Source organism: Coenobita brevimanus, chromosome 101, assembly GCF_032717465.1.
Source record: "Coenobita brevimanus isolate Jiangsu-jjx chromosome 101, ASM3271746v2, whole genome shotgun sequence".
In the NCBI taxonomy this organism is placed as follows: Eukaryota; Metazoa; Arthropoda; class Malacostraca; order Decapoda; family Coenobitidae; genus Coenobita; species Coenobita brevimanus.
The window spans coordinates 66823066-66836039 of record NC_137054.1 but is presented as its reverse complement, the minus strand read 5'-3'; the positions used below and the strand labels follow the sequence as shown (position 1 = coordinate 66836039).

Below are 12974 nucleotides of genomic sequence, written 5' to 3'. Positions count from 1 at the left end.
AACCACACCACACAGAGCCAGAGGGAGCGTCAGTCGATGAGTTGCCACCAGTGAGGGAGGGTATGTGTGCATTTTACCGAATGGAGTGACCAGGATTATTGGATTACCCTTACTTCAGTTGGATCCTGTTGTAAATAATGGGGTGTAGGCAGCACTCGGGAAGATGTTTTCTCCTCACAATATGCATCCTACAAATGGTGAGTAGGATCTGTTAACTTAGTAGTTTTATTGTTCAACTCAAGTATGGGCAGCGAGCGTTCTTTCACTTGAGTTCTCAGGTGCGCCTAGAGTACAGCCTTTGTTATTGTACTGAAATATTTGTTAATCATCTAGTAACTTTAAGGCTGGTAAGACATTCTTTTGGCTCTAATTTCGGACGGATAGAGTAGTATATTAAGTTATTACGTGTATTTGTATTCAGATAACTCGCTGGCTACTTCTTGCGTGGAATTTTCATTGTTGTGTGTGAGAAGCCGTGGTTATAAAGGAAAACCATTGCCTTGATATATGAGTACCAGTTTTGTCAATTATTTTTCAAGGAGAAGGCTTTCAAGGAAGATAGGCGCGTTATTTTTTATTATTATTATTATTATTATTTTTTGCTTCCAGAGCCTCAAAACTAAATGTATGTTTACTATAGTCACGTTTTCTTTCATTTAAATTAGCCGAAATCATATTAAAAATCCACAATCCCTTCCATCCGATGACGCATTTAGTCTTGCTTTCCCCAAACGTTTTTATTCAACTAATTTTCCAACGAGAGTTAATTTATAGCCACCATTAACCCCACATAGAAAAACTTAGGCCATAAGTTCAGTGTAGGCGTATGCTGGTCGCGGAAATAAACCAAAAGTGGTATTGAAGAGGGTAGGTCAGTTTTCAGGATGTATGGTTTATGTATGTTTATTTATTCATTCATTTATATTTGCTTTCGAGTGTTCTATAGTCGGCCTTGTAATTTAAGACAGTAATTGCATAGTCAAAATTAAAAATGATGCCTAAAATCGTAAATAATAATGTGGTTTTAATATTTCGTGTTGGAAGGCCATTTATCGACCCATAGCAGTTCAAATCTAAATGTTACAGATTTTTCTATGAATGGAGGACACTTGTAATGTGGTGTATTGAATATTATTATTATTATTTAATTCCTTCCTCTCATCATCTGTTAAAAAAAAATATATGAAAATTCGTTTGTTTCCGCTGCTTTCCTTCGCTCGCTGGATTTATTGATGATTGTAACCTAGGGATATATTTATATACTGTTTTAAGCTTACGCTGTGTATATGGGTGTTTGTAATTATGAACGTGCTTTTGTGGTTGATAACACTTCCTTTTTTCGGAACTACCACGACACCGAGAGAGAGAAACACGTGCATAGGCTACTCGTCCATATGTCCATATTGAGAGAGAGAGAGAGAGAGAGAGAGAGAGAGAGAGAACACGTGCATAGGCTACTCGTCCATATCTGTCCTCAAGTGAGAGAGAGAGAACTCGTGCATGGGCTACTCGTCCATATCTGTCCTCCTAAATTGAGAGAGAGAGAAGTATATACTGCACCATGTAGAAGAGGAAGGCATAGATTTATTCCCATCAGCTTTAAACATTAAGGTATAGCTATTTAGGTTTTGCATAGTTTCTTGAGCTGATATTTACGAATACACGAAGGAGTGCTGTGAGAAGGGTGTAGAGCTGTAGCACCTTTTCCGCCACTGAGCTTCGTGAAATAAGCTGCACAAGGACGAAAATCTGGGCCAAGGTAGAGTAAAAGCAATATAGTGAGCTTACCAAGGGGATGAGAAGAGGGCGGGAGGGGAGCAGGTTCCTTTACAGTGAGCACCATAACATTGTATACTTTATCTGTGTTCTGTTTCACCGTTTGTCCTACCTTCCATCTGCCCTCCCTATCACCTTTCCTCCCTTGCGCTCTCCCCTCCCCCCCCTTCCGACCTTGAGGAAATCCCAATGCCCCCCTCAGGTTCATCTGCCCCCCCCCCGTTGTCCCATGACATGTTGGTGTAGGCCTATTTGTAGCATGGAAGTGGGAATAGGCCTAGGGAACATGAAGATAATCAGCTTAAGGACTAGTGGGCAAAAGACGTAAGTGGTGACGCAGATTGTGACGGATGCTTGCTTCACCAGTAAGCTTGGCTACTTCCTACGTGACGGCCACACATCTTCAACACCTGCAGTGGAGAGGTGGGTTCGAGCTCCACACAGATGAGAGTGCTTTCCGGTACAATCTTTCGGTAATACGTGTCAGCCATCGTCACCGGAAGAGCTTAAATTCACACCCACACACACTGCAATAGGTCGGGATGTGTGGATCTGAAAGGAAAACGTCGGAATTACCTTTTACTGTTTTATTTATTTATTTATTTTTTTTTTTTTTTTTTTGCAAGAAGTGTTTGATCATCCTAATTTACTGAAAAGGGGGTCAGTTTATTCCACGTTTTGCCAGAGGTGGGAACGACTGTCTTACGTGTGTTATTCCTGGAGAAATCTGTTTTGGCGAAACGTGGAATGAACTGGTCCTCTGTTCTGCACTTGCTATTTATCTGTACAGAACGTCGCAGTCAACACACACACACACACACACACACACACACACACACACACACACACACACACACACACACACACACACACACACACAAATTCGTGGTAAAGGTTTGAATTTAGACTTGCTACTGATACTTAGCTACCGGTGTCGGTACATAAGGCTTTAATGGAATACATCGTAGGCTTTTTAAATACTACCGACACAGTATACATTTTTAAAGCAGATTTGAGCTAGGTTTACTGTATACTCACTGGTATTTTGTCGCCGCCCCTCAAAAAAGTTGTCGCCCCCACCCACGTACGCATACACTCACTGATGGAATTTTGGTCACGCTAATGGGAACAAGAGATTATTATTATTATTATTAGTAGTAGTAGTATTTTAAAGTATAAGTTTGTGGGTCTTGCTTGATTTATGCCTCCCTCTAGTAATATTTTGTTTAAATCATGTTCATCTCGACTTTCGTACGGTACGTCACTGTGGAATTAAGTTACAGTTGCAGTACCGTACCATAGTTTTAGAATCCATGTGTCGAATACGGTACGGTTGATTACCAATGTGTGTGTGTGTGTGTGTGTGTGTGTGTGTGTGTGTGTGTGTGTGTGTGTGTTGGAACTGGTTATCCTACACACCCCAAACGCGATTTTTGTTGGTCTAGGCCACACTGGTTCTTAGACCGGGAGCCATGGCCGCCAAGGGGACGAGGGCAGGATTTTAGGGGGGTCACGGCGGGTTATAGTGTAAGTAACAAATCAGATTGTGTCTGTGAAATCGCACTTACTATTTTCCACAACATATTTACGTGAATCTGGTTTCTTCACCCTTCTTCACTAAAAAGTAAAACCCGATTCAGTTGGATGTGTACCCAGATATGAGATGTGTGTTATCAGTGACAACCTCGAAGCAGTGGACTGAGTGAAAGCAGTGTCATCCATCCCATTATGTAACAAAATATGCATTGTGATTGATAGTTGTAAGCAGTAAAGTAAGTGGAGAACACCAAATCAGTTTCTTTCATCATTATTTGTGAGGGACTGAGAGAAAACAGAAGGGGAGCCACGAACATGTTAAGATCCCCACAAATTGCGAGTGAAGGGAAAAAGTTTGAGAAATACTGTGCTAGGCTAAGGTAGATTATTTATTTATTTAATTTTCACGATTTTCCTAAGCCCAGGGGAACTTTTCGAACTGGAGGGGTAAGATATAGGCTAACCTTCATTGACCCTTCCTTCCGTCTCAACACATTTATTTATTACTCTGGATAAATCGTCTGGTGGAAGTCTGAGTAGAGCGACATTGGCTTAATCGGATTGAACGTGATGTTACGGAAAGAAAATGTTCAGTTAGGGAAGGCTGGGGATAACATTGAGAGGGGGATGGGGAGTTACAAGGACTGCAACACCTTGAAGGAAGTATTGTTAATATTTTGTTACGGTATTATTATTATTATTGTTGTTGTTGTAAAGTCAAGCAGTTTTACCTTTGTTTCTGCCAGCTGATTATTACCTATTGGTACCTAAAGAGAGAGTGAGAGAGAGAGTTACTAATGTCCGCTTCGTTAACCCCTTCATTACGTAGATGTCCATTAGCTACAGCCTCCTTCAACATCCTGTCATGTATTAAACCAGAATAAATGACATGTAGGAGAATGTTAAGGTGAAACTCCCGAGTAAATCGCTAAGTAAGTGGTGTTAGGAAAGGGACATCAAAATAAGGTAGGTTTAGGATAACGGCTCCTTAGTGTACTTGCAGGGGTGATCATAGCACACTTATAGGCTACTTGGAGCTGTGTGTGTGTGTGTGTGTGTGTGTGTGTGTGTGTGTGTGTGTGTGTGCGTGTAGGGCTGGTAGGTACGTGTACAGTATGTGTGTGTGTGTGTGTGAGAGAGAGAGAGAGAGAGAGAGAGAGAGAATAGCTGGTAAATGTGTGCGTAGTAAGGGCTAGTTGGTGTGTGTGTGTGTGTGACCTACCTATTGTTAACGTCATTTCTTCCGTTTGAGCGACAATGTGATTATTGTTCCCTGTTAATTGGCGATGATGGCCAGCTGCACACGAGTAGGGCAGAGGTTAACAGTCATCATCATCATCATCATCATTTTAGTCGTCAACATCATTATCATCATCACCAGTATCGTCAGCACCATCATCATCATTATTATCGTTACCACCATCATTATCATCATCATCATCATCACCACCAATATCATCACCATCATCATCATTTTAGTCGTCAACATCACCATCATCATCACCAGTATCGTTATCACCATCATCATCATTATTATCGTTACCACCTTCATCATTTTCGTCATCGTCATCATCAGTTTCGTCAACACCATCTTCACCACTATTATCATCATTATCATCATCACTATCATCATCGTCACAAATATCGTCATCATCATCACCAGTATCGCTATCACCATCATCATCATTTTTGTCGTCAACATCATTATCATCATCACCAGTATCGTCATCACCACCATCATCATAATTATCGTCACCACCATCATCATCAGTATCGTCATCACCATCATCATCATCATCAGTATCGTCATCATCACCACCACCACCACCACCATCATTATCATCATCATCATCATCAGTATCGTCGTCACCATCATCATCATCATCATCATCATGAACATATCACTACCACCACCACAAAGTTTCATCCATAGCTCTTCTTCGTGACTAGCACATGATTTTGGTTGATCATCTTTTGCCGATTGGAAGTGATCTGAGCTAGGGTTGGCATCATTTTCATAGCACTTCTTCGTGATTAGCATCCGGTACAGGCAACGATTGGTATCCTTCTCAGAGCACTTCATCGTGACTAGCATCCGGTACAGGCAACGATTGGCATCCTTTTCAGAGCACTTCTTCGTGACTAGCATCTGGTACAAGCTCCAATTGGCATCCTTTTCATAGCACTTCTTCGTGACTAGCAGGTATAGGTGTGAGAGGAAGGGCGGGAGTTGCACAGCCTAGCCTACTCACCCACCCATCCAACCTCACTTATTTCCGGCCTTTGTGGACCCGACTGCCATGCCACTGGCCAAAGAACTCTATTATACGTGAATCACAGATGTATATATGCCGATGATCATGGTAATTTATGGTGATTTTTGCGGTGATTTGCTTCGGTTGATGCGGTTATTCATGGTACCATAGCACTCTCGAATTGCAATGTCCTCTCCCCCGCCCTCATTCATCCCTGCTGTACCGTCGACATACAGTAGGTTAAGATGAAATGTACTGAGAAACGGTACAGTATTCGTGACAAACGGCAACACAGTAAGAGAGAGAGAGAGAGTGTGTGTGTGTGTGTGTGTGTGTGTGTGTGTGTGTGTGTCTGTGTGTGTATGCAGCTGAGGATTACAACCAAATACCAATAACCATACTACTTTGAGCCCCATACATCTAAATGTGATTGTCAAGCCTAAGCCATCTTGCTCCCATTTTACGTGTTGTTAAGCTGTGTGTTTACTTCTTACTGTATATTACTCGTCCCGGTCATTAATTCACCCAGGACAAAATTGGATATATAGGCCTACGGTACCTAATCTTTTTCTTTTCCGGGTTTTACTGCGAGAGTTGTATGTTTCCCTTTCTTCATTTCCTGTATTTTTTTTCTGTTGTAACTTTCTTTTGTACATAGTTTTCTTCTCACATTTTGCTGGAGGGTTTGGTGGGCCAGGGAGAGCCTTATTTGCCATCCTTATTACGTGGTATCCTTCAAGAGTTCCCTTCAAGACCTATGGAACCTGCTGTTTGTATTATCCTCATATTTTGTTCATGTGTATACAGTTTTAGAAATATGTAGCTACTCCATACATATTTAACAGTATATTTCTGTGTGTATGTACCAGTATAGATAACCCGTTGGGAACTTGTGTGAGAAAATAAGGGACAAAGGGCGTGATACAGTAGCTTGTAGTATGGAAGGAAGCAGGTGTGACGGAGCAGGGGTGCAGGTGGTGTGGGGTGGGGTGGCGGCCGGGGGTGGTAAGGGAAGGGGCAGGGAGTTGAGGTGTGCTGCGGCTTGTCTCTGTCTTTCTTCTGTGTCTTGTCTCTGTCTAGCCTCAAGCACGCAGTTTACAGGGACATAAGATCATAAGAAGAGGTGTTGCTGACGAATGAGACCCCTGGCAAGCTTTAATCCTGTCTGGCAATTGCTGGGAGTGACAAAAAATGGTACCCCGATTACAAAACAAGCTGTAGGAGGAGCGTTTAGAAGAGCTTATGAGTCTGTTTTACTTGACAAGGCGCGGAGTACAAGGGGATTTGATTCACATAAGAACATAAGAAGAGAGGATAACTGCAGTAGGCCGGTTGGCCCATGCTAGGCAGCTCCTAGAAGAGTAACTGAACTACTAGAATGAGATAAGGATAGCAAAGAAGAAGGCTCTCCCCCGCCCTCCAAACCCTCCAGCCGAAGCCGGCAGGAAAAAGTCAGAAAGAACACCACGCCGTATAGAAAAACTGGCGTGGACATTTTACAGGAAAGTGTGAAAGGAGAATAGAGACTATCACAGTGTAACCTGAAAAGGAAAAATTATGAATTAGTATTGGTTATAAGATTTTCTTTTTTCTGTATCCACCCCTTATTAGTCATATGCTTATCTAGCCTATGCTTGAAACTCTCAATGGAAGAGGCAGCAACTACTTTACTAGGTAGCTTATTCCATTCGTCTACTACTCTATTACCAAACCAATTTCTACCTATTTCCTTACTGAAACGGAATTTTCTAGTTTGAAACCATTATTTCTAGTTCTATCCTGTATGCTCACTTTAAGTACCTTGCTGATATCTCCCTTATTTATACCCTTCATCCACTTAAACACCTCAATTAAGTCTCCCCTTACTCTACGCCTCTCTAGCGAATGCAGACTTAGTCCTTTCAGTCTGTCTTCATATGACAGGTTCCGGACGTCATGTATCATTTTTGTCATTCTTCTCTGTACATTTTCTAACGAATTAATATCCATTCTATAGTAAGGACACCAAAATTGTACTGCATAGTCTAAATGTGGCCTTACTAATGCTAGATAAAGTTTCAGTATTACTTTAGATGATCTATTGCTCACGCTTCTCGAAATAAATCCTAGGACCCTATTTGCTTTATTTCTCACATTAATACACTGTTGCCTTGGTTTAAGGTCGTTACTAATCATAACTCCTAGATCTCTCTCGCATTCCGATTTGCTAATTTCTTTGTTATCTAAGCTGTATTTAGTATCTCCAGTGGTCTTGCCTACGTTAAGTACTTTACATTTTTCAACGTTAAATTCCATTTGCCAAGTTTTAGACCATTTGGACAATGTATCGAGGTCTTTTTGTAAGTTATGGCAATCGTCAGTCGAGTTAATGATACGTCCTATTTTTGTATCGTCGGCAAATTTGCTGATGCTACTATTGACTCCTAAAGACTTTTTTCTTCCCCAAAGCATCTGCATGTTGGTCTATCTCACTTTTTCCTGTCGGCTTTGGCTGGAAAGTTTGGTGGGTTGGGGTGAAGCTTCCTGTTTTTTCTCTCTTTATCTTCGACTTATAGACTAGTTACCTTAAATATAACCTACCCTGCAACAAACATAGCCTGAAATTATTTAAGATCTGTTGCTGTTTGCATTCATTTATACTCCTCTATATTGGTGGTGGCCTGAGTATAACACCAAACTGCATCCAGAGCTATTAGTTCAAGGTTTAATTAGTGTCATTAAGGCTTAGTATATGACACGTAACTGGAGTACCCATGGATGATTACCATGAAGGGTTGTGTTATGCTTTAAAGGAAATAATAATCTGTTTTTGCTCTAACTTGGCCGACATTTTCGTCCTTTTGTAGTTTTTCACGTAGCTCAGTGGCAGTACCATAGCATTGTGTTATATTTGAAAAGGAATGATATACAGTTTTTTTTGCTCTAACAAGGCCTACATTTCCATCTTTTTTTTTTAACGTAGCTCAGTGGCAGTACTATCCGCTTAGGGAAATTGATACTGATGATTTCATACGTAAACATGACGGAACTCCTGTAAGGCTGTCAATTACTCTGCTCCTCGTAATGTCTTGTCAGTAGTTCAGGTACAAGATTAGGAAATTAGCCTTCCCCATGTCCTTGCGTAGTGAAGGTGCTGTGTTGTGGTGGAGGGAACAGGGGATGCATTTATAAAGAATCTTAAACACTTCTCTCCATAAACAGATCTAGTACATATCCTTTTTCTAATTCACAGGGCGTTTTGTATGATTCTTATTTTTGATCGGTACTCTAAAATTCACTGTGGGTTGATTGTAGAGCGTTATTGAGTGGATTTGAAGGCATAAACAAACGATTTCATGCGGAACTTAAAGATGGGAAAGCCGGGAAACTGACCGGGAAGAAGGGAGGGACGGGGGGTGGGAGGGAAGGAGAGGGGAGAAGGGAAGGACGGGGGGTTGGAGGGAAGGAGAGAGGACAGGGAGGGACGGGGGGTGGGAGGGAAGGAGAGAGGAGAAGGGAAGGACGGGGGGTGGGAGAGGGAAGGAGATAGGGGGAAAGGTGGTGGCGGGGGAGTGCTGTGGCAATGACGGTTACCTTCCCCAGGGATTCTGAAATGCTCCTCGTCTTCCAGCCTGCGTTCTTCTAAGCTCCATATCAACGCGAGTAATAAATGTAAAAATAGCGATGGGAGGAATGGTTTAGGATAATGGCTGCGGGTGACCAGTGCCTCCCGTACTGGTCACTTTCCAACGGTCACATTCTGCTGGGATTTAAATGCCTCTCACTCCCTCCCCGTCTCCACCTCCCACTCTCCCTCCCCCTACTCCTCTCCCTATCTCCCTCCCTCTACTCCTCTCCCTATCTCCCTCCCCTACTCCTCCCCCTATCTCCCTCCCCCTACTCCTCTCCCTATCTCCCTCCCCCTACTCCTCTCCCTATCTCCCTCCCCCTACTCCTCTCCCTATCTCCCTCCCTCTACTCCTCTCCCTATCTCCCTCCCCCTACTCCTCCCCCTATCTCCCTCCCCCTACTCCTCTCCCTATCTCCCTCCCCCTACTCCTCTCCCTATCTCCCTCCCCCTACTCCTCTCCCTATCCCTATCTCCCTACTCCTCTCCCTCTCTCCCTGTCCCCTTCCCTTTCTGGCGATCCCTTCATCCCTCCGGGCCTGTCCTTAACTCTCCATCCCCCCTCCCTCCCTTCGTCCCTGCCCATCCCCCATTCCAGCGTCCCCCCTCCCTTGTTTCCCCCTTACACCTACTCCACCTTCTCTCAGGTTTTTGTGCCGGTGTCCTTGTGCTGTTTAGCTGGTGGGTACTGGATAGGGTAGGCTACTGGCAGACCATTTGAGCACCCCGCCTTGATGCTACTGGTACTGCTTTACTTGGTGTGTTTTCAGCCAAAGGAACTGGGCCAATCCAATATCTTAGAGCCGCAGTTGAGTGAAGTTTGATTAACCTTATCTTTTAGGTTGGAGTCTCCTTGGTTACTAGTCAGACCTACCCTCAGAGTACTCATGACCATCAGCTGAACCAAAAGGGTATAGGTATCTGTGTCATGATGATGGTGATGGTGATGACGATGATGGTGATGGTTATGGTGATGATGATTGTGATGACGATGATGATGATGGTGATGATGAGGTACGGTAATTATTGTGTTTGATAGCTGGTCCACTAACCTACTTCAGTCTAATAAGAACATTAGAAGATAGGATTACTGTACCATGCCAACTGGTCCATCCTAGGCAGCTCCTACAAGACTGACTAAACTCCCAGAGTAAGACAAGGATAGCATAGAAGATCGAGTCCTTGGAAATGAGTGGGGTGAATCAGCCCAGTACATAGTCAGTGTTAACATATCATCATCATCGTCATCATCATCATCATCATCATCATCATCATCATCATCATCATCATCAGCCAATCCAAGTCCACTGCAGAACAAAGGCCACCCCCAACCCTTTCCACGAATTCCTTAACAGAACCAATCTCTGCCGCGTTTTTCCTGCATACACGCTGTACGGTACGTATTTAGTGTTGGTTATGTACGGTGTGTATGTATTGTAGCGGCGGGCATGCACACGAGTTTCTATAGACCTGCGGATGCTCTGCTGTACACGTTCAAATCATAATCTCTTGTGGAAAACTTTCTGGTGGAGATTTTGTGGTGTGGTGTGATTGGTGAGAGACAGTGGTGTGGTGTGGTGTGGTGTGCAGTTTGGTGGTGGTGGAGTACTGTGCTTGGTGAGAGACTGGGTGATGTGGTGTGATTGGTGAGACAGAGTGGTGTGGTGTGGTGCGATTGGTGGGACAGAGTAGTGTGGTGTGATGTGATTGGTGAGACTGAGAGTGATGTGATGTGGTGTGGTGTGATTGGTGGGACAGAGTGATGTGGTGTGGTGTGATTGGTGGGACAGAGTGATGTGGTGTGGTGTGATTGGTGGGACAGAGTGGTGTGGTGTGGTGTGATTGATGGGACAGAGTGGTGTGGTGTGGTGTGATTGGTGAGAGACAGAGTGGTGTGGTGTGGTGTGATTGGTGGGACAGAGTGGTGTGGAGTGGAGTGATTGGTAAGAGACTGAGTGATGTGGTGTGGTGGGGAGTCTTGTGGAGTGGTGTGGTGTGGTGTGCTTGATGAGGACTGAAGTGTGGTGTGATGTGCTGTGCTGTGCTTGATGAAAGAATGAGAGTGGTGTGGTGTGGTGTGGTGTACAAGATGGTGGTGGTAGTGGTGGTGGTGGAGTACTGAGCTTGGTGGTAGTGGTGTGGGGTTACCGATGGATGGGTGGAGGGAGGGAGGGAGGGAAGGTGGTGTCAGGTGTCAAGAGACCGTGACACACACACACACACACACACACACACACACACACACACACACACACACACACACACACACACACACACACACACGGTTAGAAATACATATGAAATTGGCAAATAGTGTCTTAGAGTCCAATTCTGAGTGGAGGCTTCGTAGTGTATCTTCCTTGGCGACGTATTTTGTATATAACACCTTAACTTTCTTTTGTCTGCTATTTGGTGCATTTCATATCGATATAATTTGGATCAGTAACATGCAAGAGGATATTTAGGCGCAGTAGGCAAATTGGAAAAAGAAACACCGATTTGTGTGCACTTAGATGGTGGTGTGTGATAGGATGCGTTAGGGAGGGACTGTGGTGTGGTGTGGTGTGGTGTGGTGTGTTTGGTGAGAGACAGTGGTGCGGTGTGGTGTGATTGGTGAGACAGAGTGGTGTGGTGTAATTGGTGAGACAAGGTGGTGTGGTGTGGTGTGATTGGTGAGAGGCAGTGTGGTGTGGTGTGATTGGTGAGAGAGAGCGGTGTGGTGTGGTGTGATGGGTGAGAGGCAGAGTGGTGTGGTGTGGTGTGATTGGTGAGAGGCAGTGTGGTGTGGTGTGATGCTAAGTGATATAAGCGAACTTTTGCCCCTGGCTCTGCTCACACAATAAACACCAGGCATAAAGGAACAAAAATACTATATATATTATGACGTTAATTTTATGGTATATATATATATATATATATATATATATATATATATATATATATATATATATATATATATAATTCCAACTTTGATCATTTTTAGTGGCCCAGAATGTCTTGTCTCGCCAAACAGGACTAACGGAAGCATAAACAGAGAGGACTTAGGCGGCGGGGGTGTCATTTAGCTTGTAGTGTTTTTTGTGTGTGTGTGTGTGTCCGACTCTGGGCATAGGCTTCACAGCCTGCTTTCAAGGCCCAGTAGCCCTCCTACGTACCGCACACCTCTACAGGTCACCACTTCGGCGCTAACACCCACCGTCCATACTGAATACATGCTAGGGCTGTCTCATACAGGACTGGTGTATTGGTATTAGCGGGGGTATTTTTACGACATGTCGGCGGGTCTTCTGGTAGATCAGTAAAGTCTGATTTTCATGAAATTCAAATCCTTAAACTGTTCCCTGCCTCAGCGGGATTTGAACCCGGGTCCGTTAGGACTACAAGCCACCTCTCTACCGATTGAGCCACCGCCTGTTTATATGGCGGCACCTGCTGACTCCCACACCTTGAAATTACTTGTCAATCTGTCTATCTATAGCCAGGCGCCACCATCCCGTAAGGCAGGGGTCGGCAACCTTTGATGGACTGGGGCCGGAACTGCTCTGTTACTCTGCTGGCGGGCCAAATGTTTTGAACGTGTTAGCTAATAGTAGTAATAATAATAATAATAATAACTAGAGCAGTCGGAGATGGCAAATCTCCGCCAATGTGATGTTATCTTGTAAATTTTGTGCAGGCATTGTAGGCATTATACATCGGGTTAGATGCAAAAATGTTGAAATTGCCACTATCCTGCAGTGGTAAAGAATCATTAACCCATTGGAGCCCAGTGTCCGGAATATTGGACAGAACTGGGATTT

At 43.8% G+C, this 12974-nt stretch overlaps 1 protein-coding gene across 1 annotated transcript in view; it reads left to right on the top strand.

The window, feature by feature from the left end:
- Positions 1-59: 59 nt before the first annotated feature.
- NKAIN (Sodium/potassium-transporting ATPase subunit beta-1-interacting protein) overlaps positions 60-12974 on the top strand; it is a 72320-nt gene continuing 59405 nt past the window's right edge. The window contains exon 1 of the mRNA XM_080284277.1: positions 60-197. Coding sequence (XP_080140403.1) covers positions 138-197 — 60 coding nt within the window. The 5' untranslated portion in view covers positions 60-137. The remainder of the gene's footprint in view (positions 198-12974) is intronic.